The sequence below is a fragment of the Gopherus evgoodei genome, chromosome 13 (genome assembly GCF_007399415.2).
Source record: "Gopherus evgoodei ecotype Sinaloan lineage chromosome 13, rGopEvg1_v1.p, whole genome shotgun sequence".
Lineage (NCBI taxonomy): Eukaryota > Metazoa > Chordata > Testudines > Testudinidae > Gopherus > Gopherus evgoodei.
The window spans coordinates 15,563,976-15,591,182 of NC_044334.1; the positions used below are offsets into that span (position 1 = coordinate 15,563,976).

Here is a 27,207-nt window from a genome sequence, read left to right on the forward strand (position 1 = left end):
AGGAAGCAAAAATATTCAGCAGAAAATGGTTTGATTTTATATATATATTTCTCAAGGAAATCTTTCACATAGCAATCTGATAATGCTAATGGAATAAATTCAGCATGCACAGGCATTTAATTGTTCACTGTTAAAAAGGTAAATCCTATCAGGAAATTAGACTAGATTGCAGTGTATATAGTGCATATGATATTCACTATTTCCTAAACCACTTTGCTGAGTTAGTACTTCCATGCTGGTAATGCAGTGACTATGTAGGCAAAGAAAATTGTTATGCTCTTGAGGGAGGCGGTCTATCTAGTTTTGAATGAAAATGTTGGAGAATTGCTACTCTCACGCTTGTGGGTCATCAGTTCTGTGTTAAGACTTTGAGATGCTTTGCTTATCATACCATACTGCAAATGACTTTAAATGATCTTGCTTTTAAACTTGGGTGCTTCAGAAAAAAAGATACGCTTGAAAGTTAATTCTGAGGACTGAGCTGACGGCTTTTTGCCACTGTTTCTTTCTTCCAGTTTGAGAAGCTGAAGGCTTGTTACAGCCCCAGCATACAGCAATCTAGCAGGTTAAATGACTTGGGCAACACAGTTTATTAAAACTGGCAAGTGCTCGCTCCAGTTCTTTTCGTGATAGTCAAGGCTGTCTGCAAGAGTAATTGATAGTGGCAGCTGTTCTGAGGGTGTTTTAGATTGTTGCAAGACGATTTGACTTGACAGACAGCTCTGTACAAATGAACTGAGTGATAGGAGCTGAATCCAACTTGATTGCAAAAGGAACTTCCTGTTGAAAGACAGCAGCAAAACTCATTCACCAGAGAAGAACTTTGGGAATCAGTGACAATGACAAAAAACGCTTCCCTCGCTCCTTCGTTCCAGTGATGCAAGCTCAAAGCAAGGCATGGGGATTGTGCTCATATTTGGCCCATTTTCCCCTATGAGAAAAGACTTTCATATTATTATCTGTTGAAAGTTCACTCGGTGCCTGTTGTGTTTGGAAGAGCATGCACCTTGGAAGAACACTCCTCTGCATAATGGCATGGGATAACACCAACTAGCCTGTGGAGCAGATAATTAGAGTCACAGGGGAGATTTAGTCTTGCATCGTGATAGTAACAATTCACATTCTATGGCTCCTCCCATCCAAGGATCAGCATTAATGATTAATCTGCATGGCCCTACTGAGTTAAAACAAGATCACCTCATTTTTACAGCTGGAGAGCCTGAGGCATAGAGAGGTTACTCACAGTAACATAGTGAATTAGTCACAAAGTTAGTCATACTCCGAGCGGCTCTGGGAATTTTGCCGCCCCAAGCACGTGCCTGTGGGAGGTCCTCTGAAGCCGCGGGACCAGCGGACCCTCCGCAGGCAAGCCGCCGAAGGCAGCCTGCCTGCTGCCCTCGCAGCGCCGGCAGAGCATCTCCTGCGGCTTGCCGCCCCAAGCACGCACTTGGCGTGCTGGGGCCTGGAGCCGCCCCTGATCATACTGCACCCAGATCTCTTGACTCATAGCTTTATGCTGTAACCATGAGGACACCTTTCCTCAGTTAAACTCAGTGATATTATGAAAAAGATGAGATGTTATCTCAAGGTGCGAGGGCATATATGTTTTGTTACTGCATAGACATAGTCCCTGAGTAGTAGTAATGCAGTTTTACCCTCCTTCAGGTCACTTTTCTGTTACTGGCTCATAATCCTTGCCTGTATTTCTATATTAAATACATTTTACATACCATTAAGAAAATAATCTGTATTTTTAGATATAAGTTGCAAGTCTTTATTTTCTTAACAGTGAATTGCAGTTATTAGATATATATGAAGGGCCGTTTATGTTGGGCAACTTCCATGTGTTTGCTCTGATAGCCTGAAATATGCAGACCAAGCAGGTTAATCCATGGTGTGACTGATATTTGAATTAGTGCTGTCTTCAGTAGCCTGGGGGGGTTGGAATGTAGAAACAAAAGCAAAAAGCTCGTGATAATGAAGTGACATCACCTACATAGCTCTTCTCACCCTCTATGCACTTTACAAACATCAGCTACTGTATTGTGTCCCAACACCAAAGCAAAATGCGTTGCTCCACCACACACTTGTAAGTATATATTTGTGCTGATGATGTTACATATCCACCATACATAATGCTGCACACATACAAAGCACTATTTAAAAATTGTGGTGTAGCTCGATTAAATAAGCTCGTCCTTTGGATATTTTCTTTATTCATTCCAGTTGCTGAAAATCTTGTTTTTACTTGACTGATTCCCTAATGCAATGAGTTCAAGAGCTCATCTCTGTGGCTCATGAACTCATTTCAATATCTATGTCCCATTAACTCTGGTTGCTTTGCTTCTACATATGCTTGCTTCAGTTACAGTAACCATGGTGTTTGTATGGTTCAGGATTAGTAGTAGCATGGGTTAGGTCTGTGCTCTACAGGAATGATGGGACTGGAGTGATGGGGGTGCGGTTAGATTAAAAGAGGTTGCTGTTGGATTGTTTTATAGGATGCCCTGGAATGGAGAGGGTTGCAGACTTCTCTCTCATGTTATCCCATCATCTTTACATTTCGAACACATAGAAAGAAAGTGCAGAGGGCTAGAGAGCGTGTCCAAATGACACCACTTTCTTATTTCAAGAAACAAAGGAAAGATGCACAGACAAGCTGAGATAATTTCCAGTCATATCGTATATGTGCTGACAAGTTCCCTTCAATAACAACGTTCAGCCACAACGAGCAAGGGGCAGGGCAGCCAGTCTGGAAATGCTATTGCCCTGAGTACGGTTTGTATAACAGCAGCCACCTGTTGGAGTCCTCAAAGCAGACTTTGCAGATTTAATCCCCTGCACTTGAGCAACACTTAATCAGCTTGAAAGCAAATTCCTGTAATAGAACAGGTTTAATTTGTGTTTGTGACTTTTTGTATCGTATTTAGTCTGTAATGGTGATACTAACCAATGGGGTTGGGTGGAGAGGCAACTTTTTTAAAAAAATTTATTCTCATAACAGATTTTAAATTCAATCAGATTTTACATCAAGTATGTGCAACAGGTTCATTTGGGCTCAGATAAACCCTTCAAGAATTTACTTTACAAACAGTTGTCTGTGTTGGTCGACTGTCCCTCTAAGACTTTTGAATCTTAAATCGATAATACTGTATGTGCTCACAGATTTCCTGAAAGCAGTCGCATACGCCCTCACTACTGTTTAAAAATACATTTTTTTCTTAGCCAAGTCAAATCTGAATAGTGAAGTAGCACACTGTTGATATTTTGCAACATTGCAAATACCAGTTGCAGGTGATCAGGCAGACACGACTTACTGAAAATGAGATCATTTTTATTTCCTTTGTTAGACCAGGTTCAATCGTATCCTCCTTTCTTTTTCTCCACTCACCCCACAAGAACCAAGGTGTGTTTAACTGTCTTATTAACAGAAGAAAACTCTCTCTTGGTGGCAGAAGTCCCATGTGCGTGGTTAGAAAATAAAGAAAATTGGCATACTGAAAAGGGGTAACGTTGTGCATGGTGGGGAATGGCAGATGCGTTCCAGCCTTGACATAGCATGGCTGAAACATGAATCATTGTAAATGTCAGATTTCCTGTGAAAGGAAGAGCTGAACTGACATGCGTTCAGCTTTAATTAAACTTGAGTTATTGGAGCTGACTGTCAAGTCTTAGGCAAATTGGCTCAGCCTGTTATCATTAAGCATGAAAATTAACTACTCTAGGACTTGGTAAAAATAAATACATTTTTGTTGCTAGAATGTTCCAGTGTGCTATGGTGAATCCAGGTCTTGTTATGAGAGGCCGGGCTTGGTTATGCAGGTCTGTATGATCAGAGGGGGCTGAGGTATGTGACCCCAGTGCAGAAAGTCTGAAAGAAGATATAAGAGGCCCAAGGAACAATTCCACATGTGAACAGCAGTCATCTCCAATCAAGTGAAGGCAACTTGTGTAGAATAGGTGAAAAATCCCTTAGCAAGAGAGTGTGAGTTGGAAGGTCTTTTAGGTGTTTTTTGCGGAGGAAAGCTCTGAAGTTCTAGATACTGTTCTGGATGGACAATGAAATCACTCAAAAGAATAAAAACCCAGTTTTCTGGTGGAGCTCCATGAAGTTGGAACAAAGCTGATTTAGTTCTACCGTGCCACCTAAATGTACATGAACACACATGTTGATGAAGAATGGAAGGGGGAGTTTGGGCCAGGAATTTTCTTAATAATCAATAAGTCTAAAAAAACAAAGTAAAGCATTTTGGAGGGTTCGTTTGATTATAGTAAGATGTCCTAGCTAGGTCTTGGCTACACTGGCGTTTTACAGCGCTGCAACTTTCTCGCTCAGGGGTGTGAAAAAAACACACCCCTGAGCGCAGCAATTTACAGCGCTGCAAAGCGCCAGTGTAAACAGTGCCCCACCACTGGGAGCACGGCTCCCAGCGCTGCAAGCTAATCCCCACGGGGAGGTGGAGTACCTGCAGCGCTGGGGGAGCTCTCTCCCAGCACTGGCGCCGCGACCACACTCACACTTCAAAGCGCTGCCGCGGCAGCACTCCTGCAGCAGCGCTTTGGATGTTCGAGTGTAGCCAAGCCCGTAGTGACTAGGACATCTTACTGTAAATGTGGGGAGAATTGTGTGTGCGTAGCTGGGGAGGATGCAGGAAGGTTTTAACGGGTGATAAGTGGGTATCGGTTTGGGGCACCAAATAGAAAAGGGCACTGTTTTGGATAGTATTGGCCTGGATGCCCCAGGAAAACAGACATTCCTAGAAAAGTGGGACATCTGTTCACTCTAAACTTAGTGTGTATCCTGTAGAGCCAGTGTTTGGGGCATACCCAAGGGAAATTATTCTGCGGAGCTAATGGTTACTCATAGCCCTATGTACATCTCTGGTGAGAAGGGTTCTCTCCAAGTAAGCCTTTCTAGTGGAAATACATGTATGTTGTAAATCTAACAAAGACACATGACTAAAACTGAGATGGGTAAAAGTGTCCTTTGTTTGCCTGACTCTGTCCTCCCTGCTAGAGACTAAATCCCTAGATCTGAGCAACCCTGGTTTTTCAGCAGGTCTAGAATCCAACTTCCAAGCTGGGGTCTGGATCCAAATTTCACACTTTCCTGCATCTCAATAACAAACTGAAACAAAAGCATGGATCCAAAGACACCCCATATCTGAATATTTGGGCTTGCACTCATGGGCAGCTGGTGAACCTGCCATTGGGGAAGGCCAGCTCCCGACCCCTCCCTCTCTGCCCAAGGCCTCTCATAAGAAGAATATAAGAACGGCCATACCGGCTCAGACCAAAGGTCCATCTAGCCCAATATCCTGTTTTCCAACAGTGGCCAATGCCAGGTGCCCCAAAGGGAATGAACAGAACAGATAATCATCAAGTGAGCCATCCCTTGTCACCCATTCCCAGCTTCTGGCAAACAGAGGCTAGGGACACCATCCCTGCCCATCCAGACTAATAGCCATTGATGCACCTATCCTCCATGAATTTATCTAGTTCTTTTTTTTGAACCCTCCCCTCTCCTTCTCCCCTCTTCTCCGGCATGCCCCCAGCCTTGGATCACTGGGCGGGCGGTGTGACCAGAGTGTTCTCAACCCCAGAGTGCTGAGCAGGCAGTGCGGCTGGAGCACCCCCAGGGCCAGGCAGAGGGGTGGGCAGCGTTGTGTGGCCCTAGTCCCCGCGCACCAAGCCCTGGGCCTTGTGTGCACGGGCCCTCAACCTGCCTGCCTCAGCCTCTCTGCCACAGAAGAGAAGAAAGGAGCTGGAAGCAGGCAGGAGAGGGCTTTGGGGCAAAGCATAGGTGGGGATACACAAGGCTGTTTGGGATGGCACAGCTTTCCTCTGCCTATGCTACCTGCCGCCCATGCTTGGACCAGTCTCTGCTCTCTTCTAACCACCTGTCTCTCTCTATGCTTTCAGTTTTAGTTATGTGCACTACCTTCCCGCTCCCTAGTAAATCGAATACATGAAGTGGTTTTATTTCAGCACGCTGTACTGCGTCAGTGGTGAAAGTAACTTAAAGGACTTACCGGTACTCTGGAGTCCTGAGCAGGGGCATGGCCTCAACCGGAAGAGGCGGGGCCTTTCAATATTTAAGGGCCCAGTGCTGTGGGGAACCCCGGGCCCTTTAAATCACCACTGGAGCTCCAGCAGCAGGTCTCGGGCGGTGCTTTAAAGGGTCCAGGGCTCCCTGCAGGGGCCGGAGCTCCGGCCCCTTTAAATCACTGCCGGAGGAGCCAAGCCAGTCCAGTCCGGCGCAGCGTACTGGCTCTTGCCAGTATGCCGTACTGTACCGGCTTACTTTCACCTCTGACTGCAGTTGTTGAAAAATAGGAATGGTGATAACCAATTCTAGTTAGAAGAGGAGTACTTGTGGTGCCTTAGAGACTAACAAATTTATCTGAGAATAAGCTTTTGTGGGCTACAGCTCACTTCATCGGATGCATAGACTGGAACATGCAACAAGAAGAGGGGAGGAATAGCTCAGTGGTTTGAGCATTGGCCTGCTAAACCCAGGGTTGTGAGTTCAGTCCTAGAGGGGGCAATTTAGGGAACTGGGGTTTAAAAAAAAATGGGGATTTGTCCTGCACTGAGCATGGGGTTGGACTAGATGACCTCCTGAGGTCCCTTCCAACCCAGATATTCTATAAGATATTTATGCATACAGAGAACATGAAAAGGTGGAAGTAGCCATACCAACTGTAACAGGCCAATCAATTGAGATGAGCTATCATCAGCAGGAGAAAAAAAACTTTTGAAGTGATAATCGAGATGACCCATAGAGGGAGTGAGGGTACTTAACATGGGGAAATAGATTCAATTAGGGAATGGTTGGGGAAAACTTGCAAACGAGATCTTATGCTGGAACCACAGGGAATCAATAGTTGTATATAAAACTGGTCAGACAGCTGCTTTTAATAGAACACTTCATTGATTTGTTTTGGATCCAATTGATTTATTTTTTAACTCAGCTTCTTTAACTTTTATGGTGTCAGTGTGTTCATTAGTCTATATTGCCTGTAATTACACTGTCTAAAGTTTGACTCTGAATAGGCCTATTGGATGGAATGAGCTAATAGGATTTCATAAAACCTGTGGTCAGGAATGGAACCTGAGTGTTTTTTATGGGATGCCTCTAGATAACCATGGTATCTATAATTGTGAATATGCTTCCTTTGATAAGCATATTGGGTGGCATGTTGAAATCAGTGGCAAAACTCCCATTGACTTAAATTTAGCGAGGATGTCACCCATTGGATTTAGATGCATTAATAAAAATCAGTGAACTGTTAGATTAATGAAAATTAAATTTTCAGAAATAAATACAGTCACTTTATGTATTAACTACAATAAAATCTACTTACTATTATCTTTAAGTCCATAAATCAAATCACATCTGAAAAATACAGTGAAACTGACTATATATAGTACTTCATATAGTAATTGATTTGGGACATCTCTAGATTGTCTCAAAATGGGGATCAGCTGACGGGGTTGAATTACCATTTGATCCACCCAAAACACTGGAATTTCTTTGGAATTCCCACACATTTCTGCCACTCATGAGTTATGCAGTCACAACCCTTCCCAAGCTCATGAAAATAGCTTGTTTATTTCAGTGCCTTTCTCCCACTGTATTCTGAAGGTGTGTGGGTGGGTATATGTGTGAAATTGGATTTTGCCAAAGGAAGAAGGAAAATAATCTGACATCACCCTGTTATTGGATGTATATTTTATAAATACAAAATGATCTGGCATATTACAGGGAAGCAGAAAGCTTGATTCAGTACTGCCTCCCTCTGGTTTCATGCCAGCGTAACTCCAGTGAAGTCACTGAAGCCAGACGCTGATAATCAGACACAGAGTGGAATAAGTAATGCAGAAATTGCTGCATGTTGTGTGCTGCTGTTTCCACAGTTCATACATCATGAATATATTTCAGTGCTACCCAGCCCTTTTTAAGGTTAAGAGTTAAGGTAATTTCGTAAGTGGAATTTGTCCATGTTAGTGTTGGGAGCATGCATAGGTGGGTGTCGTGTTCCTTTCTCACATGTTTCTCTGTCATATTCTCTCCGGCAGCTTGGTTGGGCTGAAGATTATAAGAAATAAAACTCTAAAATTATTATGATATAATAAAAACATGTACAGTAAACTTAACACTTATACATCTAATGGGATGCATGTGTGTTGGAGAAGCAAATGAACGACAGACTCAGTCAATGGAAGGCTCCTCTTGAGTGGACTTATGGAGCATCCCTGCACTTCAGGGATATGTACATAATGTTAGAAGGGAGTTATCTTTGGGAATTGAGTATTCAGCATGCTGCATGTGGTTTCTCTTCTTATTTTAGGTCTTTTTTTTGTAGTCCTTGGTCTGATTTTTTGTTGTTGTTGCTGCTATTTAATCCCTTCTACTGGCTGGAGCTTCAAACTTCATTGGAAAAATGAAGACTCAGCATTGTACTCAGAAAAAATCTGAGAGGAATTTAACACATTAAAGAATCATTTTGGTTGGCACCTATTAGCCATTCATTACCATATTACTTATGATTTTGGCATATGTTACAGCAGTTAGTATGTTCTTTGATATCCACAGAACATTTAGGGTGAACAGGGCTGCCCTACTGTGCTCATTGTAGGTTTTCCTAGGCTGCTTATGTTCCATCTTCATATGTGAATGTGCATCCAATCAACAATCATTGTGCCATCCTCTCTCTCATAAAAGGCCTTAGTATTCATCTCAGAAAGCATGCTGATGGGTGTTAAAGCATGCTCTCGTCAATGTTTAGTTACCATCCCCATAGCTACAAATGGCAAGATATGCCAGGCAGGTTACCTTGAAAGACCATTGAGAAAATAAATGAACCAAAACTCTTGTGATCAGATTTACGGTTGTGGGATTTATCATCTATTCCAGGAAATTAAATTTGGTGGGAAATGCATTAGCAGTAACTTGAGAAGCATTCCTGCTGTATTTAGTGTTCTGTAGTCGTAGTAAGGGTTATATGTTCTTTGCGTCAAGCACCCCCTAGACAACACTTTGATCTTTTACACACACTCGAACAAGTGCCATGTAGTAGACAGACTGACAGATGAACATACCATCGTGTTGTGATGATACTCCCGCGAGCTAAATATGACTTTCTTCTTACCGGGCAAATATTCTGCAAAATTGGAAAATAAACAGAGATGCTTCAATATGCCACTTTTCTTCTTCTTTTTCTGTAAGGTCCAACCTTGAATGACAAACCTGAAGCTAAAGCAGCGACCATCCCAAAGGTGTCAGGGCTAGAGCGCAGCCGGGAACTGAGCACCGACGTGCCCTTCGTGCTGCCTATTCCCAGCCCCCAGCCAGTTGCTGCTGTTGTGACTTCCACTTCTTCTGCACCCACGTCGAGTGCCAGGGCAAGCCCGCTGTTGAAGAAGGAGCCAGTGATCTCAGCACCAGCACCGCCAAGGCTCACACCCCAGCCACAGCCTCGACCGCAGTCACAACCTCAGCCTCGACCACAGTCTCAGCCTCAGCTCATACCTGAGTTTCGGACCCAGCCTCAGAGTCACATCCCTCCCCCTCTTAACTACCAAGTGCATCACCAGGTGGCCCAGAACGGACTCAATATCAGGTAGGAGGAAGGGGTACTTGCATTGCTTCTTTGTGAAATACTCAAACCCTACTTCCAGGGTACAGTTAATTGAAAAAGTATTAAAATCTCTCTGGAATAGGCCATAGGCTTTCCCGTTTCCTGGGCAAGGTGCTCTGCTTGGGAGATGCATTGTATTCCTCTCGGCCCACACCACATAGCCATGTATTTCCAGCTGTGTTGGGTAGCTGCATGAAAGAGATTGTGACTAGAGCGTCCCCAGTGAACAGGGGCTGCGTGGCTGTGGCGCAAAACTTTCTAGGTCCAGCTTCCAGTGCATTTGCAATTTTTTCCATCAGAACCAGTCAGCAGAAGATTTAGTAATTGGGAAACAGTTTGAGTTTGAACAAAACCATTTTTCCCCCCTGGTGGATTCCAATTGTAAACCCATAGGCAGTCTTTGGATTTGGCATGGTCACATATGTTCATATGACATTGGTGCAGTTTAATTGGTTCACCAGAGCTAGTGGGATATTGGGCTATTGGAAAAAAACAAATTCCACATCCCATTTGGACTTTTTTGCAGGAAGCACAATTCAAACTGAGGATGCATCAGCTAACAGCAGCCTCAGAGTACGACTCTCAGTGTAGAGCAAAAAAGATATTGCAAAGTAACTCGTTCATCATAGATGTAGGGCTAGCATGAGACTCAGTTTGTCTTTCAAATAATTTTCATCCAGTGGGTAAAATGCAAAGATTTATATTTCTTGAGTAGAAATAAAATGGGGGTGAGCTGGCGAGAGAGGAGTCAATGCACAGGAATAAACGGGGACATGGACAGTTCCTTTGTTGGTGCAGAAAACACACCATTCCCCCCAAATCAGCCTGTTGAATTAGATTAATTCAGTGAACAATGTTTGCATCGTTTCGTAACCTTTTAGCTGCATAAAGAACAAGATATGGGACTGTCATTTACAACCAGTTTGTCTAGCACTTCGCACAGTGGGGCCCCTCCCTGGTTTTGGCCTTTAGCTGCTACCACAATATAAATATTTAATAACAACATCACATTGGCACTATTCAAACAAACACACAGGTATCTCAGAGTGCTTAGATAATCGCAAGACATGGGTATTGTGGGAGAATATGGTTAATAATAATAATTGCATTGACATTACCCTTCCACAACCCCCAACAAAGCTCTTAAAGTGCTGTGCAACAGAAATAATAAAAAGCTTTCTAAAACAATAGAATTAAAATAATATAATATATACTGATATATCATATTGATTAAGTGCAATACCACTGTACGGAATGCAGGGCAGGCATAATATGATTGCTGTAGCTCATACCATGACACTCTGAATATACAGAGTAACCATCACCGAGCCTTGTGATCACAAGGGAATGTGTTGGCATTGGAAGGGCATCACAGGCTAAATAAAGGTATAAATTCAGCTGCCACTACAGCATCTCAGTCAACTCACACACAGCTCTGAGAGCTGCCACCTGTTCAGTCATGAAAGGGAGTGTCACCCAGAAGAACCCGAGCCATACCCTGCCTTGTTGGAAAGGTTATTGAGATCTTTAACCCCCACGTGGACAGCTCCCCGAAATGGGCAGAAAGGGCCATGGTTTCATGTCCCTCTGCTTGGTGAGGTCATTGTTATAGAGCCTGGCTGTCTCTGACACTGTGCCATTATGACTGGTGTATTGTAACACAATTCTCTTCTCTCTTCTCCACATTTCTCTCCCCACAGCAGGAGCAGCAGCGCCAGCAGTGCAACAAGCATCAGCTTGCCCAAACACCTTCCCCTCTCCCCCCAGATCCCTCCTCACCACTCTTCTGGCCCAGCCCTGCCCCTCTCCATCTCTAATCTTGCTACCTCACACTTCCCTCTCAGATCTCAGACCCAACACCAGCACCATCCGGCCATGTTTGCCACCCCACCAACGCTACCACCACCACCAGCGTTACCCACCAACAGCCTTGTGATACCAGGACACCCTGCAGGTAGGTGCTCTTTTCATCAGGGCTGGGCTCCTGTGCATGCACAGTATTTACAGTGGGGCTAAGTGATGTATAAGCAAAAAAACCCAATGCAAACATATCCTGAAATAGTCAAGAGTAGTCTTGTAACAGATGAGAGACACTGAATTGGCCCAGCATGCTGAGGCCTAGGTTAACCTGCAGGACAATCGCTGCATATTCCGCATTCTCTGACAAAAAGAAGAGGGGGAGGGGAAGTGAATCTGAGTATAAACTATTATTGAAGCTGGGATTTTCCATGGAGTTTAAGGGAGTTGGGCTCCCAACTGGATTTGGATACCACAATCCCTTAGGCACTCTTGAAACTCCCAGCCTGAATTTATGTTCTCATTTAAACATGTTGCAGTCTTGTGTTTTTGCTGCTGCCTTTGTTACCCAGTATGGGGAGGGGAGCATGTGCTCTTTGTAATAAGCTTTAGGATGGTTTGCTAAAAATTAGTTACTTTCTAGAGGGAGCAGATTGTCCAGTGATACATTTCCACCATCACTTGGGTTTTGCCAGGTATGCTGAGCTGTGCCATTCATTCATTCATTCATTCATTTAATGCATTTAATAAATAAATAAAGGACTGATACTCAGCACCTGCATTGGAAGAAGCTGCAGTTTAGACCTTATTTGAAGAAAATTTTTCTGGTGAGCGGCAGAATAATAAAATAGATTGGCAAGTGAGACACCCCCCTACCCAGTGTTAAAGTCTCCGAGCTCTGCTGTTAGACTTTTTATTGTTATTTTTGCAGCCTTTTTGAGACGTTTCCTTTGTTCCCCTTTCCGTCCCTATTGTCACTTCTGCTCTAAATGCCCCGTTGATAGTGCCACCATTAGCCTGTAGCTGTTCCTGTGGGAGAGTCTGGCAGATGGAGACTTCCCTGAAACTCTGACTTGCTGGGCCTCCTTTTGTTCCAGCATTTGACTCTATAACTAACTCAACAGGGATTAATGAGGACAAGGACTGACAAAAATGTACCCTTCTGTTTCCTGCATAGCCAGTTAATGAGAGTAGGGAGATGGAAGATCTACTGCTAGAAACTCTGATGACTTGGCATCCCACTTTCATTTTCAGGGGCTCAATATCCCATTATTTCGAATTACTCTTTTGAAGGGGTGGAAATGAGAATTACCCCCAAATGAACTCTCAAAACAACATTAGACCAAAATATTCTGGATCCCAACCAGGGCTATCCTAGTAGATGCCTGCTTTCAAGGACCTGGCCCTGTCTAGAATTTCAGCCGCATGGCAGGGGACACTTTGGGCATCGCAGTGGGGATTTATTCTTCTTCCCCTGCTTAAGGCAAAGAGACTTAAGAGTCCCAACGATAGACATCTTGGCCTAGTGCAGACAGATCCTGAAAGGAGGAAATTAGAATGTTGTCACTGACAGGCTAGTTCTGCATCCACCCCTGAACTCAAGTGGAGTTTTCACTATTGACTTCAGTAAGAGCAAGATGAAGTGGCCTGCTTGTATATAGTAGTTTGCTAACAAAAGACAAGAGCTCTGCTACTAACAAATAAGTGATGCAGTGGGTTTGCCAATCACCTCTGGAGTGCTAGGTTCAAACTCCTACCAGTTATGTTGTCCTTAGTATGGTGTCATGTTGCTTGGTCGCATGTGTGCACTGAATAAAAGCACCAGGTTAGAAGAGACGCTCAGAGGGAACATGGGCTCTTTGAGTTCTTCTTTCTTTTCCCTATCTAGAAAAAAACCTGCTTGCTTTTGTCCCTTTAAATTTAAAGTAACCGCTGCCCTTTGTCACTTCTGCTCCAGTTCCTAGGCAGGGAGGCAGAGTTCACATTGACTTCCAGTATTTATATGTCAGTGATGCTAATAAGTTAGGTCTGTGCATATCAGTGTAACAAGGAAATGATATGCTTCTACTAGCATCTTTTTCTCTGGAAACCCAAAGCTTGAGTAGGTAATGTACTAGTGACCCCCACATGAGTTGCTGGTCAGGAGCTCCATGGCCGACCCTGATGTATGCTAGCCAAGGCTTTTAGGCCTCCCTTTTGAGATTTAGGGGGTACTAACAACATTAGCAAAACAAAATGGCAGCCGTTAGTGTTCTTCTCTCCCTGTCCCAGCCATAAGTGTACTCACACACAGGAGACACTAATTATTGGGTGCTAGGGACTTAGTGGTAATACAAGTGACTGCATAGCTAGCTGTGTTATTGTGTAGCTAAACCCATTGTAACAGGCATCACTGATAGGCACAGATAACTAGTCCTGATGCCACTCTCTAAAGCCCAATTTGCAACTGGGACACTGCTTGTGTCCCCACTCTGATAGTCTCTTTTAGACAGCGTCTTAAGGTGTTCCAACCTGCTCCTCCTCCAGGCTCTTCAGTGTCTGTTCTTTTACTGATAAAGGCAAAGTTGCGGTGTAGGGCTGAAGTCTGGAGCCAGCCACAGATCCACCAGACTGACTTCAAGTCTCTTAAAGAAATTGGATATTGAGGCACTTATAGCTGCCAGCTCTCTTTTATCCCTCCTTCCAAAAACAACATGAAGTGGATTATCTTGATGCTAAAAGAGAGATCCAGTTTCTTTGAATCATGCCCAGATTTAAAAAAAAATGTATTTTATTTTCAACAAACTACATTGTCTTTAAAGAGGTTCGATTTTAATTACACTTATTTGGAGTATAGTTTAGTGCTCGTCCAAAGAAAATCTCAATGTAGGCTCTTTGCATTCAAGTACCAAAGTCTTGAATATTACAAGTAGTTTTATTTGGTTTCTCTCCATTTCTGCCCATGTGTTAATCTATTATTATTATTTAATATTCTTGTAGTATGTAAATAAATAGTGCTTTAAAAAGAGATTGCACTGGCTCCTAGACTCTTAGGATAAGTTTTTTAAAAGTATCCTACAATGACTTAGGCTTCTAAGTCGTATTTTCAAAAGTTATTTAAGCATTTAACAGCCAAATTCCCATTGACTTTCAATGAGGCTTAGTTCTTAAGTCCCATTTTAAAAAGTGACTTAGGAACCTAAGTCATCTATGGGTACTGTTGAACATTTGACCCTTACAGGTGAACTAGAATGTCAAAAGGTTCATTTTCCCCTCTCTGTGATTCTGCTGCATCTTAAATGGGATGTTTTCTTGAAACCAGTGGAACATCAGGACACAAGTCTCTTCAGCAGCATGTGTGTGTGTGTGAGATCAGCATACTTGATATTAGGACAGCAGCTGTTTTGTGTGCACCTAGCACAATGGAGTGCTGATCCAGAAATGGGGCTGTCAGGTGCTACTGCAATGGAAATAATGAATAATTATAGTATGCCTGTCAGACATACCTACCATAGCACGTGGCAGATGAAGAGGATGCTTGCTCTCATTATTCTATTTACTGCAGATGATTGATAACATTTCAGTATCTTCCATAAGTCTAAAAGACCCAAAGAAGAGCTCTGTGTAAGCTCAAAAGTTTGTCTCTCTCACCAAAAAGATGTTGGTCCAATAAAAGGTATTATCTCCCCACCTGCTCTCTACAATTCTAGACAACATTTAAATAAGAAATAATCAGGAATCTCCTGGATTAATGGTAAATCTGATTTAAAATCTGAAATGAATCCTGTTCATTCCCCCTTCCAAAAACAAAAAGATGAAGGTTTAATTGAGTTATTCATTACAAATTGAGTATTGTTGAACCTGTTTCATCTAAAGCCATTTGTTCCATGGAAACCACTTCATAGGCTTTTCAGATGCAGAAGTTAAACATTTGGGATAATGCTAATATCACATACACATTGTGGAAAAGGAAGCATGTTTCAAATGCATAAAGAAACTTCACAGGAAATGAAGAGAGATAAATCTGCTAAAATTGATTCCACTCCCTATTACCTCCCACCCATATCCAGACCACCTCAACTATTTCAGGGTAAACTACTGAAATTTTCATAGTGGGTGAAATTCATTCCTTTGCAGAGGGCCATGTTAATCCGGCATTGAAGATTTCAGGGGACATAAGCATGCCATAGACCTTGTGAGTTTCACCGACAGTGTCTCAATAACAAAAAATCTAGCTCAAGACCTGTGCATGGCCCAAAGTAATTACAACTAAGAAACATCAGACACCTAGCTAAGGTGTCACTTAAAGTGCTTTATCCAGAAACTAGTTTTTCAGTGCAAGTTAAAAGCTCTAAACATTTATTCCATTCTAGGAGGGGGCCTTTTTGTAACTAATGTTGTCTTTCTTATTATGGGCCTGATCCTGCAAAATGCAGAGTGCCCTAGGCTCCTTGTGTTGGAATGAATGGGAGCGGACGGTACTCTGTGCCTCACGGGTCAGTCACTATGTCAGGGTCTCTTTGCAAAAGTGGTGCTAGCTAAGAAAGGGAGAGACAGCTATTACACTGAACAAAAAAATATGCATGCTGGGCTAAGGGCCTGATTTTCAGAAGAGCTCAGCACATAGAGTGCTTAGCGCTGTTGAAAATCTGTCCCCATCTGGGGACCAAGGGTCAGTTACCCTCCCATATTGATACTGAAGGGAGACCCTGTATCATATAATAGAATATTTTTCTTTTTATAGCAGCTGCAACCTTTTTCAGATCTTGACCCAGTGAAATGAAATGTGTCTTCTCCTTCTCCCCGTCTGCTCCCCGCCCCCAGTTTTCGCATGGGAAAATAAATTGGAGGCAGAAGAGAGAGAAATTCCAATTACTATCTGAAAAGATGGCATGTTTAGAAATATAGTATTAAAGGTGTTGAACCTCTCCCGGAATTGGTACATTATTTGGAACAGGTATCTGAGGCTTCAGAGTCCTCAGCCCAAGTGTTCTCGGGTACACAGTGCATGCTCCCCCCACTGGTTATATCAAAAGGAGGAGAGCATGGCCAAGCCAGTGGGCGCTACTATGGAACATCAGCCTGAACTCACAGGTCCACGTGCTTAAATACAAATCAATCAATGAAGTGTGTAAATTTTGTGGTATTTTCAGCCCATCTTGGTTGGTTAATGGTTACCATTAGTCACCTGGTATGCCCCAGCTTGATTCCCAGCTTTGTTTTTCACCTCCCAGGCCAGGGAGTAAAGTGAAGGTAGCAAACTCAGTCACAACCCAGAGTTTGAGGCTCACTGTACTGTGGATCAAATCTTGCCAGCTGAAGTGAGGCCTGCGGAGTTGCCTCCTGGCAAAAGGAGACACTTAAAAATGCTATCCTGTTATCAGGCACTAACCTGGCTTCTTCACACACACAGAGAGAACCCAGTGAAGCCAGTCATGCTAGACCGTTTGTGTATCTCTGTGAATTAACCATTGTTTTCCTTGGAGGGATAGTGAAGTTTATACGCTGTCATTTCTCCATCCCATCACCTTTGCTGTGGTTTTTAAAGTGCCTTTTTCAAAGGGACACCGACAAGTCAAATGTGGCCAAAAAAGAGAATTTAACAAACTTAAGACCAATGCAAATGTTCCCCAACCTTTTTTTTTTTAATTTCAGTGGGAACAGGTTTCTCTTGTTTATTTTAAAACCATCCAATACTCCTCTGCACTGCTCCCAACACAAATATTGCAGCCTTTTTCTAGTGCGGGAAAAAGCTGGATGTGAGACTGACTAGTTTATTTTCACTGTCACAGATGAGGCTAATGCACCAAAACAGAAAAAGGGGAGATGTTTATAATTCTTCCAGTGTTGATAATGTAAAGTGAGGTTGTAGACTAGGGAAGGAGAGTCTGTTGTGGGTTGGGAGGAAAGTGAGTCATTCCAGTTTTGTTTTTTAATTTGATAATGTCCCTTTTAAAGTGTCCTAACCTCAGTATTCATGGCTGGGTTGGGGGAGCGGGGAGGGGCAAGCTTGTTTATGCTTTATGAAGCCCCACTGTGTTTTCTGCTGTGATGACTCATGGTGTTCTTTCTTGTCTTTAGATACCAGCCTGTTGATATCATTCAACCAACCAATCATGTATTGCCAGCCTCATTCGGGGATTCTGATTGGTACTTTGTCACAGGCATCTCTCTTACCTCCACCAATGAGTCCTCACGTAGAAAACCACCACAGCATGACCTGCAGAAACAGGGAATGCCAGGTGAATATCTGACTCTCTTCTACATCTTTGTGAAACTCACAGGCCAATGGGCCTTTGTGTCTTTTTTTTTTTTTTTTTCTCTCTCTCTCTCCTTTAGATCATGAGCTGCTCAGGCAAGAGCTGAACAACCGGTTTCTGGTTCAGAGTTCGGACCGGGCCGGTGCCTCTCTTGGCCCGGTGCCATTACTGAGGGCGGAGTTTCACCAGCACCAACACACCCACCAGCACCAGCACACCCACCAACACACATTCACTCCTTTTCCATCCAGCTTACCCCAGACGCCGCTCATGCCATCCTCTGCACCTCCCATGGTGCATACCCCAGCCCAAAATGTGAGGATAAGTAAAGAATCTTGGGGCAAAAGCGTAACCCACCGTACCAAAATCAGTCCTCTTTATTTCAGACCAGCTTCTCTCTCTCCCATCCCCCAAGAAGCCCTGCTCCTGACTTAATTAAGCCCCTCCATTCTTGAAGGATGTTCTCCTTTCCATTCAGAACCAAGAACATTTATCATCCCGTTTCCCTTGTGCTCCTACCAATAAACAGATACACTGTGTGGTTCTCAGGCCTCTTTATCTCTCCTTCATGGTAAACTGTCAGCTCTGTACTTTTGTTTATATTAACAACCCATCCTTGGAGCTGCATCAGCTGGCTCAGCTCCTTAACACACATGCACAGAGATGCCAGAAGAATAGAGGTTTCTAATATAAAATGTCAAGAAAGGTTTTGTGGAACAATATATTTGGCTCTCTATACTGGAGCATATAATGCAGGTCTGCTTGCTGTTCTTACTGTAACACAGTACTTGCACTGTTTGAGTTCAGTGTTGTCCTGTCTGTTTTATTTTCTACTTCCCCATACTGTGTCTAGAAGGCAATTTGGGTATTTATTATTTGATTTGGTCAGCAAACACTAATTTATATGTGGCTGGCTCTTACGGGACAAAACCTTGTGGCCATCGAATAAGCTTTGTCATTTTGTCACTGACAGTGCTTGTAACAGTGCTTTCTGCTGCTGCTGCTAAAAAATCTAAGAGTATCTGGCATAAACCAGCTTTGTCAGTTCTTTTAAGCACGCTCTCCATACGTCCCTGGCAATTATTATTTTGTTAGGTTGAAAAGGCAAGATTCAGCTTTTTCTTCCTCAGTTGCATGCCACCTCTAAAACTTACAGAGTCCTCTTCTACTAGGACCGGCAAAACTGAGCAATAACCATGAAAGGCAACTTTTGGAGAAAACTACCAAGGATTCATGGGAAACAATATTTCTCGCCTTTCTTTCCTGGTGTGAGTTACATGATGCCATTGTTCAGTGATAATCCGCTTAGTGACAGAACAATGGAAGTAATATCTCCCACCCCAGATTGGGCCCCAGGTGCTTGCACAGCATAGCCGTGTGCAAATACCTTCTTCTCTTTTCTTCTGCTGTGTAAAACAACCCTCTAAACATTCCTTGAAACCTGGTGTGTTATTTGAGAACCCTGATATCTGATCCCGCTGACAGCTCCCTCCCCGCCCACTCACGCCCTGTTGATGTCAGACTTGCTAGTGAAAACAGTTTGCAAGGCTCTTTTGTTGTATTTTACTCACATCTTCTTATATTTCACTAAATAAGGTTTATTAACCCTAATGCCAGAGAGGAGTGTTGAAATCTCCAGCTGCATGTGTTTAGTAATTTATGCTATTTACACTGGTGGGTACATGGCTCCAGTAATAACTGTAATTAATGAAATTACAAATCTGCTCTCCTGCACGTAGGATAGCGTGTAACAGCAGCTGACTTGCCGAATGAACAGCATTCCGGGGGGGGTCCTTGCTCACTGTCCCTTGCCCTCCCTGGTCCCCACCAGAATACTTATTGTTCAAAGATGAAACACATGCATTATTTTCTTCAAAAGATGTTCAGGACCAATGCTGGTGAAAATAAATATGGGACCCAGATCACATGCGTGGAGGTGTTAAAGCCCTGTGCTGGCAGGCTGGGCGTGTTCAGAGTCAGGCTTTCTCCCATGAGCACTGAACCTCTCCTTTTTTGGGAGTGGGGGGGATTAATACAATGATTTCTATGCCTGGGACCCTTTCCAAAAAGCTATCTTAGCCATATTGGCATTGCCCATACAACGAGGAAGGGGAAATTGCTGGCAGCACTAGATAATTTGTTTTTTTCTTAGCTTGACAATTAGAGCTGGGCCAGAGTTGCAGAAGTAAGATCTGGATTAGAATCTGAACTTCCCCAGCATTCTAATTTAGCGCTGCAATTCAGCTCATAGCTAGAGATGCCAGATTTGGATCTGGGAACAACTTCCCTACTTTTTTTTTTTGATGGAGTGAGTGTTCCGATTCAGAGGTGTGTATCAATAATAAGGAGGGGACCAATTTGTGCAAAGTTTGTTACTCAAAGAGGTACTTTGGGGGCTAGTGAACAACCAGGTGCTATAACTTTACCGCTACTAATCAACGGCTTTGGGAGAACCGGTCACGCCCTCCTGAATGAGTGTGGAATAGTCAGTCTCCCATGTTCTGTTAAATGCTGTACAAAGGGGTCATGATTCACTTATGTATGAGAAATCTGGGTTCATTATGTGTTGTGGAATGCAAACTCAACTTTTCTTTTCTCTTTTACTTCCAGTTTGACAAGTACGCTCCCAAATTGGACAACCCTTACTTTCGACATTCCAACGTGAGTGATGATGTTTCGAGACAGTTCCACTCTTTATGCTTCCACTTGCTAGTGCATTGCTTAAATGTCTTTAATTGATACAGATGGCGGTTTCGATTCATCCATCCATAAAGTTTTCCTATTTTTGTTTGAATTTTTTGTAAATGTAAATCTTGTACTTTTCAACTTTTGTCTTCTGCATTTTCTTTACTTTCACTTTAAATTGCTGTGCCTGGGAATGTTGGGGGTGCACAGAGATTTCTCATAGTGTGGATTACTGCAGCCCCGGTGCAATCAGAGCTTCACACAATGCAGTGCCACAGAGAGCACGGTCCTTTCACAAGACAAAGGGTACATCTACATGAAAATGAAAGACCCATGGCACAGCAGTGGCTGGCCCAGGTCAGCTGACTCGTGCTCTTAGGGCTCAGGCTGCAGGGCTAAAAATTGCTGTGTAGATGTTCGGGCTCAGGCTGGAACCTGGGATCTAGGATCCTGCAGGGAGGGTGAGTATCAAAGCTCAGCCTCCAGCCCAAACCCAAATGTCTACACTGCAAATTTTTAGTCCAGCAGCCCAAGCCCCGTGAACCCGAATCAGTTGAGCCAGACTCTGAGACTCGGTACTGTGAGTTTTTTATTGCAGTGTAGACATATCCAAAGTGGGACAAGTGGCTGCATCCTGCTCCCCATTTCTCCACAGCACCAAAACTGCATACATTTTTGGTACTTGGTGTACAGTCTGCGTTCAGGAGAGGCCCAAGCAAATCTTAATACAGTTCACCAGGCTATGTACATGTTGTGCAGTTAGTCTGTAATAGCAGAGTATATATCCAGGGTTCATATTTGCTTTGTAGAATGAAGCGATTTCACACATTTCTAAATAGGATTGATTAGTTATAGATTTACTGCTTCTATTCAAAAATAGTCAAGCGAAACAATATTTTTCCATTTCTAGAGAATGGGGTGGAGGGATCCTTTGTCTGTTTCAAAAATACAGCAAATTGTATAGTCCAACATGTTCAAAATTAACAATAAAATGCATCAGATATGCAAATTTTCACATTTTATTTTGGCTTTTAAAAATTTTGTAACAGTGGTTGACAGGCTTAGCTCCTGCCTTGGCTGTTGTTCATTTTGTCTTCTTTTTTTTGTAGTTCTTTCCAACCTATCCTCCGGCAATGCCTGGAATGCCACCGATGCTTCCACACTCAGGACCTTTTGGGTCACTTCAGGGAGCATTTCAACCGAAGGTACAAATGTATTGTTGGTGTATTAGCACAGGCTTTGTTCTTCAATGGGTAATCAGAATTGTACTTCCGATGATTATATGAATGACCTTTTTGACTAGCTCAGATGCTTTTGGGGCCCAGGGGTTGCTCTTTAAAGAGGAGTGCAGTTGTTCACTTGGAAGTCTAAGGCCTGGTCTACAGTACAAAGTTAGATCGATGCAAGGTAGCTTACATCAGCCTAACTATGTACGTGTCTACACTAAAATTTCACTCCTGTCGACATAACTGTCCCGCTACGGCGACTTAATAATGCAACCTGTGTGAGAGGCATAGAGTCAATGTCAATGTAGTGAGATTGACACTAACACTGCGTTGCTTACGTCGACTGTTACTGGCTTTCAGAAGCCATCCCCCAGTGCCCAGTGCTGACAGTACAATCTGTATGAGCGCTGTTGGTGAGGACACACACCGCTGACACAAGGAGCATAGTGTGGACTCGCAAAAGCGATTTAATTACTGCGGCAGCTGTATGACAACATAACTTAAGTCAACGTAATTTTGTAGTGTAGATATGCCCTAAGTCAAAGCCAGCTAAGCAGAAGCTCAGGGTCAAATAAATTATTTAGTTCTAATACAGACTGATGAATCCCAAAGCAATTTGCAAATTAAACAGACTGATAGACAGGGGTCACTCCCCCAGCTAGATAGCAGCCAGCTGTGGGGATGGAACTGACTATCAAAGCACAGGAACCATAGAGAGGAATGCTTTGTAGTGGTTAGAGCAGGAGTGAGGCGTTCAGTTCCCAGTGCTGCCACTGATTTGCCTTCTGACCTCCAGCAAGTCACTTACCCCTCTGCACCTCAGCCTCTTCGTCTATAAAATGAGGATAATTACATACTTACCATGCAGTGGTTTTGTGAGGTTTATTTCATGTCTGTAAAGTGCTTTCAGATGCTTGGATGAAAGACAGAGTACAGCTGCAAAGTATTATTATAACTAGTGCAGATTGCAAACTTGCAAATGTTGCCATTTTAACTTTTAAAAAAAACTCCATGGCACATACTTTTTTCAAACTTAACATTCTTTTTTTAAATTTAGAAAGTGTACTGAAAACGTTTACATCCATTCCAACAGAAAAAATCCATAGTACACAGAGATTATTGATGACATTCTTATAAAAGTGACACTCGGTCTTGTTGTGATAAAGCATGTTTATAACTTCCTAAGTGACGTGGTTTTATAGATCTCCTGTCATTTCTAAACACATCTCTGCAGAGAGATAAGAAATGATCTGCGGAATCACTGTTTATTAAAGGGCTTCAGGAACCAGCGCTGTGTCAGTTATGAACTGTTTGCATTTTGGAAGATCAGTTTTGCAACAGACCAGCAAGAAACGTGGGGCCAGGGTGTGCATTTACTCGCACTGGTGAACAGTTATTCACATGAGCAGTTACTCACATGAAGTCGATGGAAGTGAATAACTACTTACCACTATGATTAAGGATTTCACAAGATAGTTTAATGGAAGCTAAAGGAACTTTTCAGTGGTTTATCAAGCCTCTGTGAGCCTTTTTTTGTAAATAGGTCATTTGTTATGGATTCTACACTATCTCAACTAGAAGATTATGCAAATTAAGTACAGGAATGGAAGAATAAGTTCTCCAGTTGAATCCAGGTGGAAGGGTGGGCAGGGGGTGGAATTTAGGAAGGAATTCTGTAATGACCTAGCTTGGAATTTGGCCAGAACACCATGGTTAAAGTTCCTATTCTTGCGAAGAACTCCACAAGTGGTCAGGTCCTCAGTTGTACATCTCATCTGAAAAAGATGCACAAACCCTGTGGAACTATCACTGTTGTAGAACACCTCTGACATCAGAAGATAGTACAGTTTTCCTACAAGGCTGCCTGTAATGAGACAACCTCTGATACATTGATAGTGTGTGCTTCTGGTTTCCATCTTCATTACCAAACTGTATAATACCATCTTGTTGTAAAATACCATGAGACTACAGGAGAAACTGTTCTGCAATAAGAAGGAAGGAGTGAGCACAGGTCTTTCACATTTCTAAGCAGTTCCAAGTACTATGTAACTAGATTTTAATTTATTTTAGAGAGAAATAAATAGAACACTCACTGGTTCAAGGTTAAACCGCGCAAGATCACAGTCTGCTGCAATGGTTAATCAGGAACATGGTGTGGGCACTGGACAGTGCTATATTTACAGGGAAGCTAACATCTGGAGGGACATGAACGAGATGAAAAATTGATCCACAACTTGTCACATTCTCTTCCAGTTCCCTAGAGGAGACGGAGCTGAGCCTCTGGGTGAAGCCACACAAGATACTGTCACCTCCTACCCCGCCCCCTTCCTCCCAAGCTATTTGATTAAATTCTAGATAATTAGGACAGACCAGTGGCTTGATTCTGGCACAAAGAATTCAGCATTCCCTGTCCTACAAAGCAAAGAGTTTGCTTTTGTCCATGTTTCTCCCCCCATCTCTCCCATGTCACTTGCCTTAGGCCTGGTGTATGAAGCCACTCACATAAATCCAGACTGACTATAAACTTCTGAGTGAGTTTCCCAAAAGCCATTCTCACAAGCTAAGGACTTGAAAAGGTCAAAGGTATTCAATTTCCTTTGCTGGGAGAAGCATTCACATCTGTCCTCAGGGGAAAGGAGGACAGAATGACACTCCATCATTAATGCATTGTGATCCCAAGACTCTTGACTGTATCACAGCTGTGACTTTTGTTTTCTCCCTAAACCTCAGCTGACAGAGACCCTAGGAGCCCTTTGAACGCAGGTCTTTCAGGGGAGTGCTTCATCACTTAGACAATTCAGAATTGTCTTAAATAAATATTATAGTTTTAACAACTTGACCTGAGAAAATTAAACTAAACAAACAAACCAAAAAAAAACCCCTTTTTACTGATTGCTCCTAAAATCTGGCTGTTTGGAATCTACAGTCACATGACCTAAATTCTGAGTAAAACAGCCAGCCAGGGAATTAGCTTTTTGGGGGCAACAGGTGAAGTTGTTTGGGGAGTCAAAGACTGATTGTTTACATATAATTCCAGGTCTTGGGCCTCTCTTGCAGACAGCCAAGGGCAGGTTCTGTGAGCTAGTCTAGAACCAAGAAAATCCAAATGGCAGCATGGAGGAGTAGTAACTGGGATTCTGCACTCCCAAGTGTTTAATCCTCCTTGGGGAAACAATAAAATAAACACTAATATATGACATGGTTGGTTGAGAGCCAATGAGAGAGAACATTTAGCACTAATATAGCAATATGCATGTCAAAGCACAGTACAAACATTGACTAATTAATGCCATTTACTATAGCTAGAAATATTAAGTGTGCTGCTGGTACAGTACAGTGTCACTCATGCTATTTTCTTTTCTTTTAGACTTCAAATCCAATTGATGTAGCAGGTAGACCTGGCACAGTCCACCACACTCTTCTGCAGAAGACTCCGGGGGTAAAGCAACAATTTGCAACCTTTCTTTTACTCTTCTTTTAATTCCAGTGAACAGTTTGTTTGTTTATAATAAAGAGAGAACAGCCTTTGCAGATTGAATTTGCTGTTATGGCAATAACCTCCAACAGTTCATGAATGCAAGGGGATTTACAGACTCCTTTAAACAAAATCCACCGGAAGTGGAGTGGGAAACCCTTTAAGCTCTTTCCTCTTTGCCTTGTTTAGAGAGAAGCAGTTTTTAATGCACTCCATTGTAGGAGGATTACTTGGTTCTGAAAAACCTTGGCACTGTTTGGTTGCTGGCATGCAACTGCTTTATCTATCATAAAATCCTATTGTGTTTGGTGCAAGAAATGAAAGACACAAGTTTTAATAAAACTCCTCTCTTAAGCCTTTTGGGGTTTGCTATACCACAAGGGACTTGTCTAGAACAATGCCTTTCTTTATGTTTGTTCAGAAGAAGGAAGTTCCCTATCCTACCATATATTGGTCAGCTTCAGAAAAATCTCTGATTTTTATTTCTGCTTTCTTCATAGGTGTCTGACCCCTATAGACCTCCAGTAAGAGTAAGTAAGGGTTAGGGGGAGGTTGTACGTTTTTATTAAGTACAGTTCACATGCTTTTGAAACTTAACATGTACAGCATAAGTCTTATGTTCATCCCTTACTTGAAGACACATGTAATAGTTAGCTCTCAGCTGCATCTGAGGAATATCATTCAGGTTAAAACCCAGTCTTGTTTTGCATGGAACAATGATAAAGTGAAACTTATAGTTAATAGACGTAATAATATTCTTCATGCCATTTATTGTGGCTTTTTAGCGTGGCGATACGTAAGTCAGAAAGAACAAAGCATGGCTCTTGGAGCCCAGGGTGTCAACCCTGAATGCTGATGTCCACCACTCCCAATAGGAGTGGTAGTGAAACTAGAAAAATATTACACCTTGCTTCTCAATCCCCCTTTATTTAAAAAAAAAAAAAAAGACATTTAATCAATTTCAGGTCACCAAAAAATGTTGATCACCTCCCTCTGCCAACTTAATCTCTCTCATTTTTAACTGTTTTAAAGAAAGGGAAGTAAGTGGTTGTATCAGATATTCGTAGAGCGTAAGCGCTAAAGTAAGCTATATTCTTATCCTTTCAATTGCAGAAACCTGGGAAGTGGTGTGCAGTTCACGTACAGATTGCCTGGCAGATCTACCATCACCAGCAGAAGATAAAGGTAACAGAGCCAGTTTATTCAATGAAGCCATGTCTTCTGGCTTATTATAGGCTAAATTCTAGTGACTAATGAGCAGGATGCAGAATACTAGTGATGATGCTTCAGCTTATGATGTATAGATTAACTAAGGCTTTCAAACTTTTAACATCTGTGGCAGAAACTGTTACGTTTGTCTGAGGGCACGGAAATTGGGTTGAATGGTAGCAAAAACACACAGCAGATATTAAGTATGAAGCCAGAGGAAGTTCGGAAGAGTGGGAGGGGGAGGGTAATTTTGCCCAAGATCCAGCTTTTTACGAAGCATACATGTTTAATATCATTTCCCTTCTGCACTAGTACCTCCTGTGGAATATGGAGTATTATCCTATTCAGAATGAAATGACCGATACGGTGAAGGACATTTTACAAAACATAGAGCAGGCGAGTAGAATGATAGTTACTGTGTTAGAGGTGGATGGGTTTTCTTCTTTGATTCTGTGGGGGGATGGGAGGGAATTTAAAAACTGACGAGGTAACAAGCTTAGGTACATTGGGTGCCATTGCAAACTCGACATTCCCCATGCCAGGTGCCTACACTTAGAATAGCAGATACCACAGTAAAACAATCTCTTTAGTGATTTTTTTTTTCATGGCTCCACAGTTAGTTTTTATCCAGTTGTTAATGAGTATATACTGCTTTCACTTGAGGCTTTTTAATTAATGCCATTAAAATGGCAAATGTAAATTTTAGTACGTGAAAGTATCATTTCAGCTGTACATTTAGAAAAAGACTTATTTTCTCAGCATAGGTGAAGTTTGTCAATGTATCAGTCTGGCTCTTTGCTAGTAGCCTTGCATACTCTAGGAGAAGATTAAAAATCTCATCCGGCGTCTCAGAAGCAGTTTTCTTCATTCCTCCACATCTCTTCTCTCTCCCTAGCCCTTTCATTTGGTGCTTACTAGCTGTAGAAAAGGAA

General features: G+C 42.6%; 1 protein-coding gene across 11 annotated transcripts in view; it reads left to right on the forward strand.

Annotated features, from left to right (window-relative positions):
- Window positions 1-27,207, forward strand: part of FBRSL1 (fibrosin like 1) — a 756,178-nt gene that overhangs the window by 713,704 nt on the left and 15,267 nt on the right. For 6 of the 11 annotated variants that reach the window (XM_030582651.1, XM_030582657.1, XM_030582653.1 and 3 more), the window contains 9 exons: window positions 9,233-9,626; window positions 11,345-11,598; window positions 17,760-17,995; window positions 20,291-20,341; window positions 21,475-21,570; window positions 24,959-25,030; window positions 25,567-25,596; window positions 26,180-26,251; window positions 26,588-26,671. In XM_030582651.1, the coding sequence (XP_030438511.1) occupies window positions 9,233-9,626; window positions 11,345-11,598; window positions 17,760-17,995; window positions 20,291-20,341; window positions 21,475-21,570; window positions 24,959-25,030; window positions 25,567-25,596; window positions 26,180-26,251; window positions 26,588-26,671 (1,289 nt within the window). Of the gene's footprint in view, window positions 1-9,232; window positions 9,627-11,344; window positions 11,599-17,501; window positions 17,663-17,759; window positions 17,996-20,290; window positions 20,342-21,474; window positions 21,571-24,958; window positions 25,031-25,566; window positions 25,597-26,179; window positions 26,252-26,587; window positions 26,672-27,207 lie in introns of all 11 variants that reach the window. The other 5 variants (XM_030582656.1, XM_030582659.1, XM_030582658.1 and 2 more) reach the window with 2 other exon arrangements.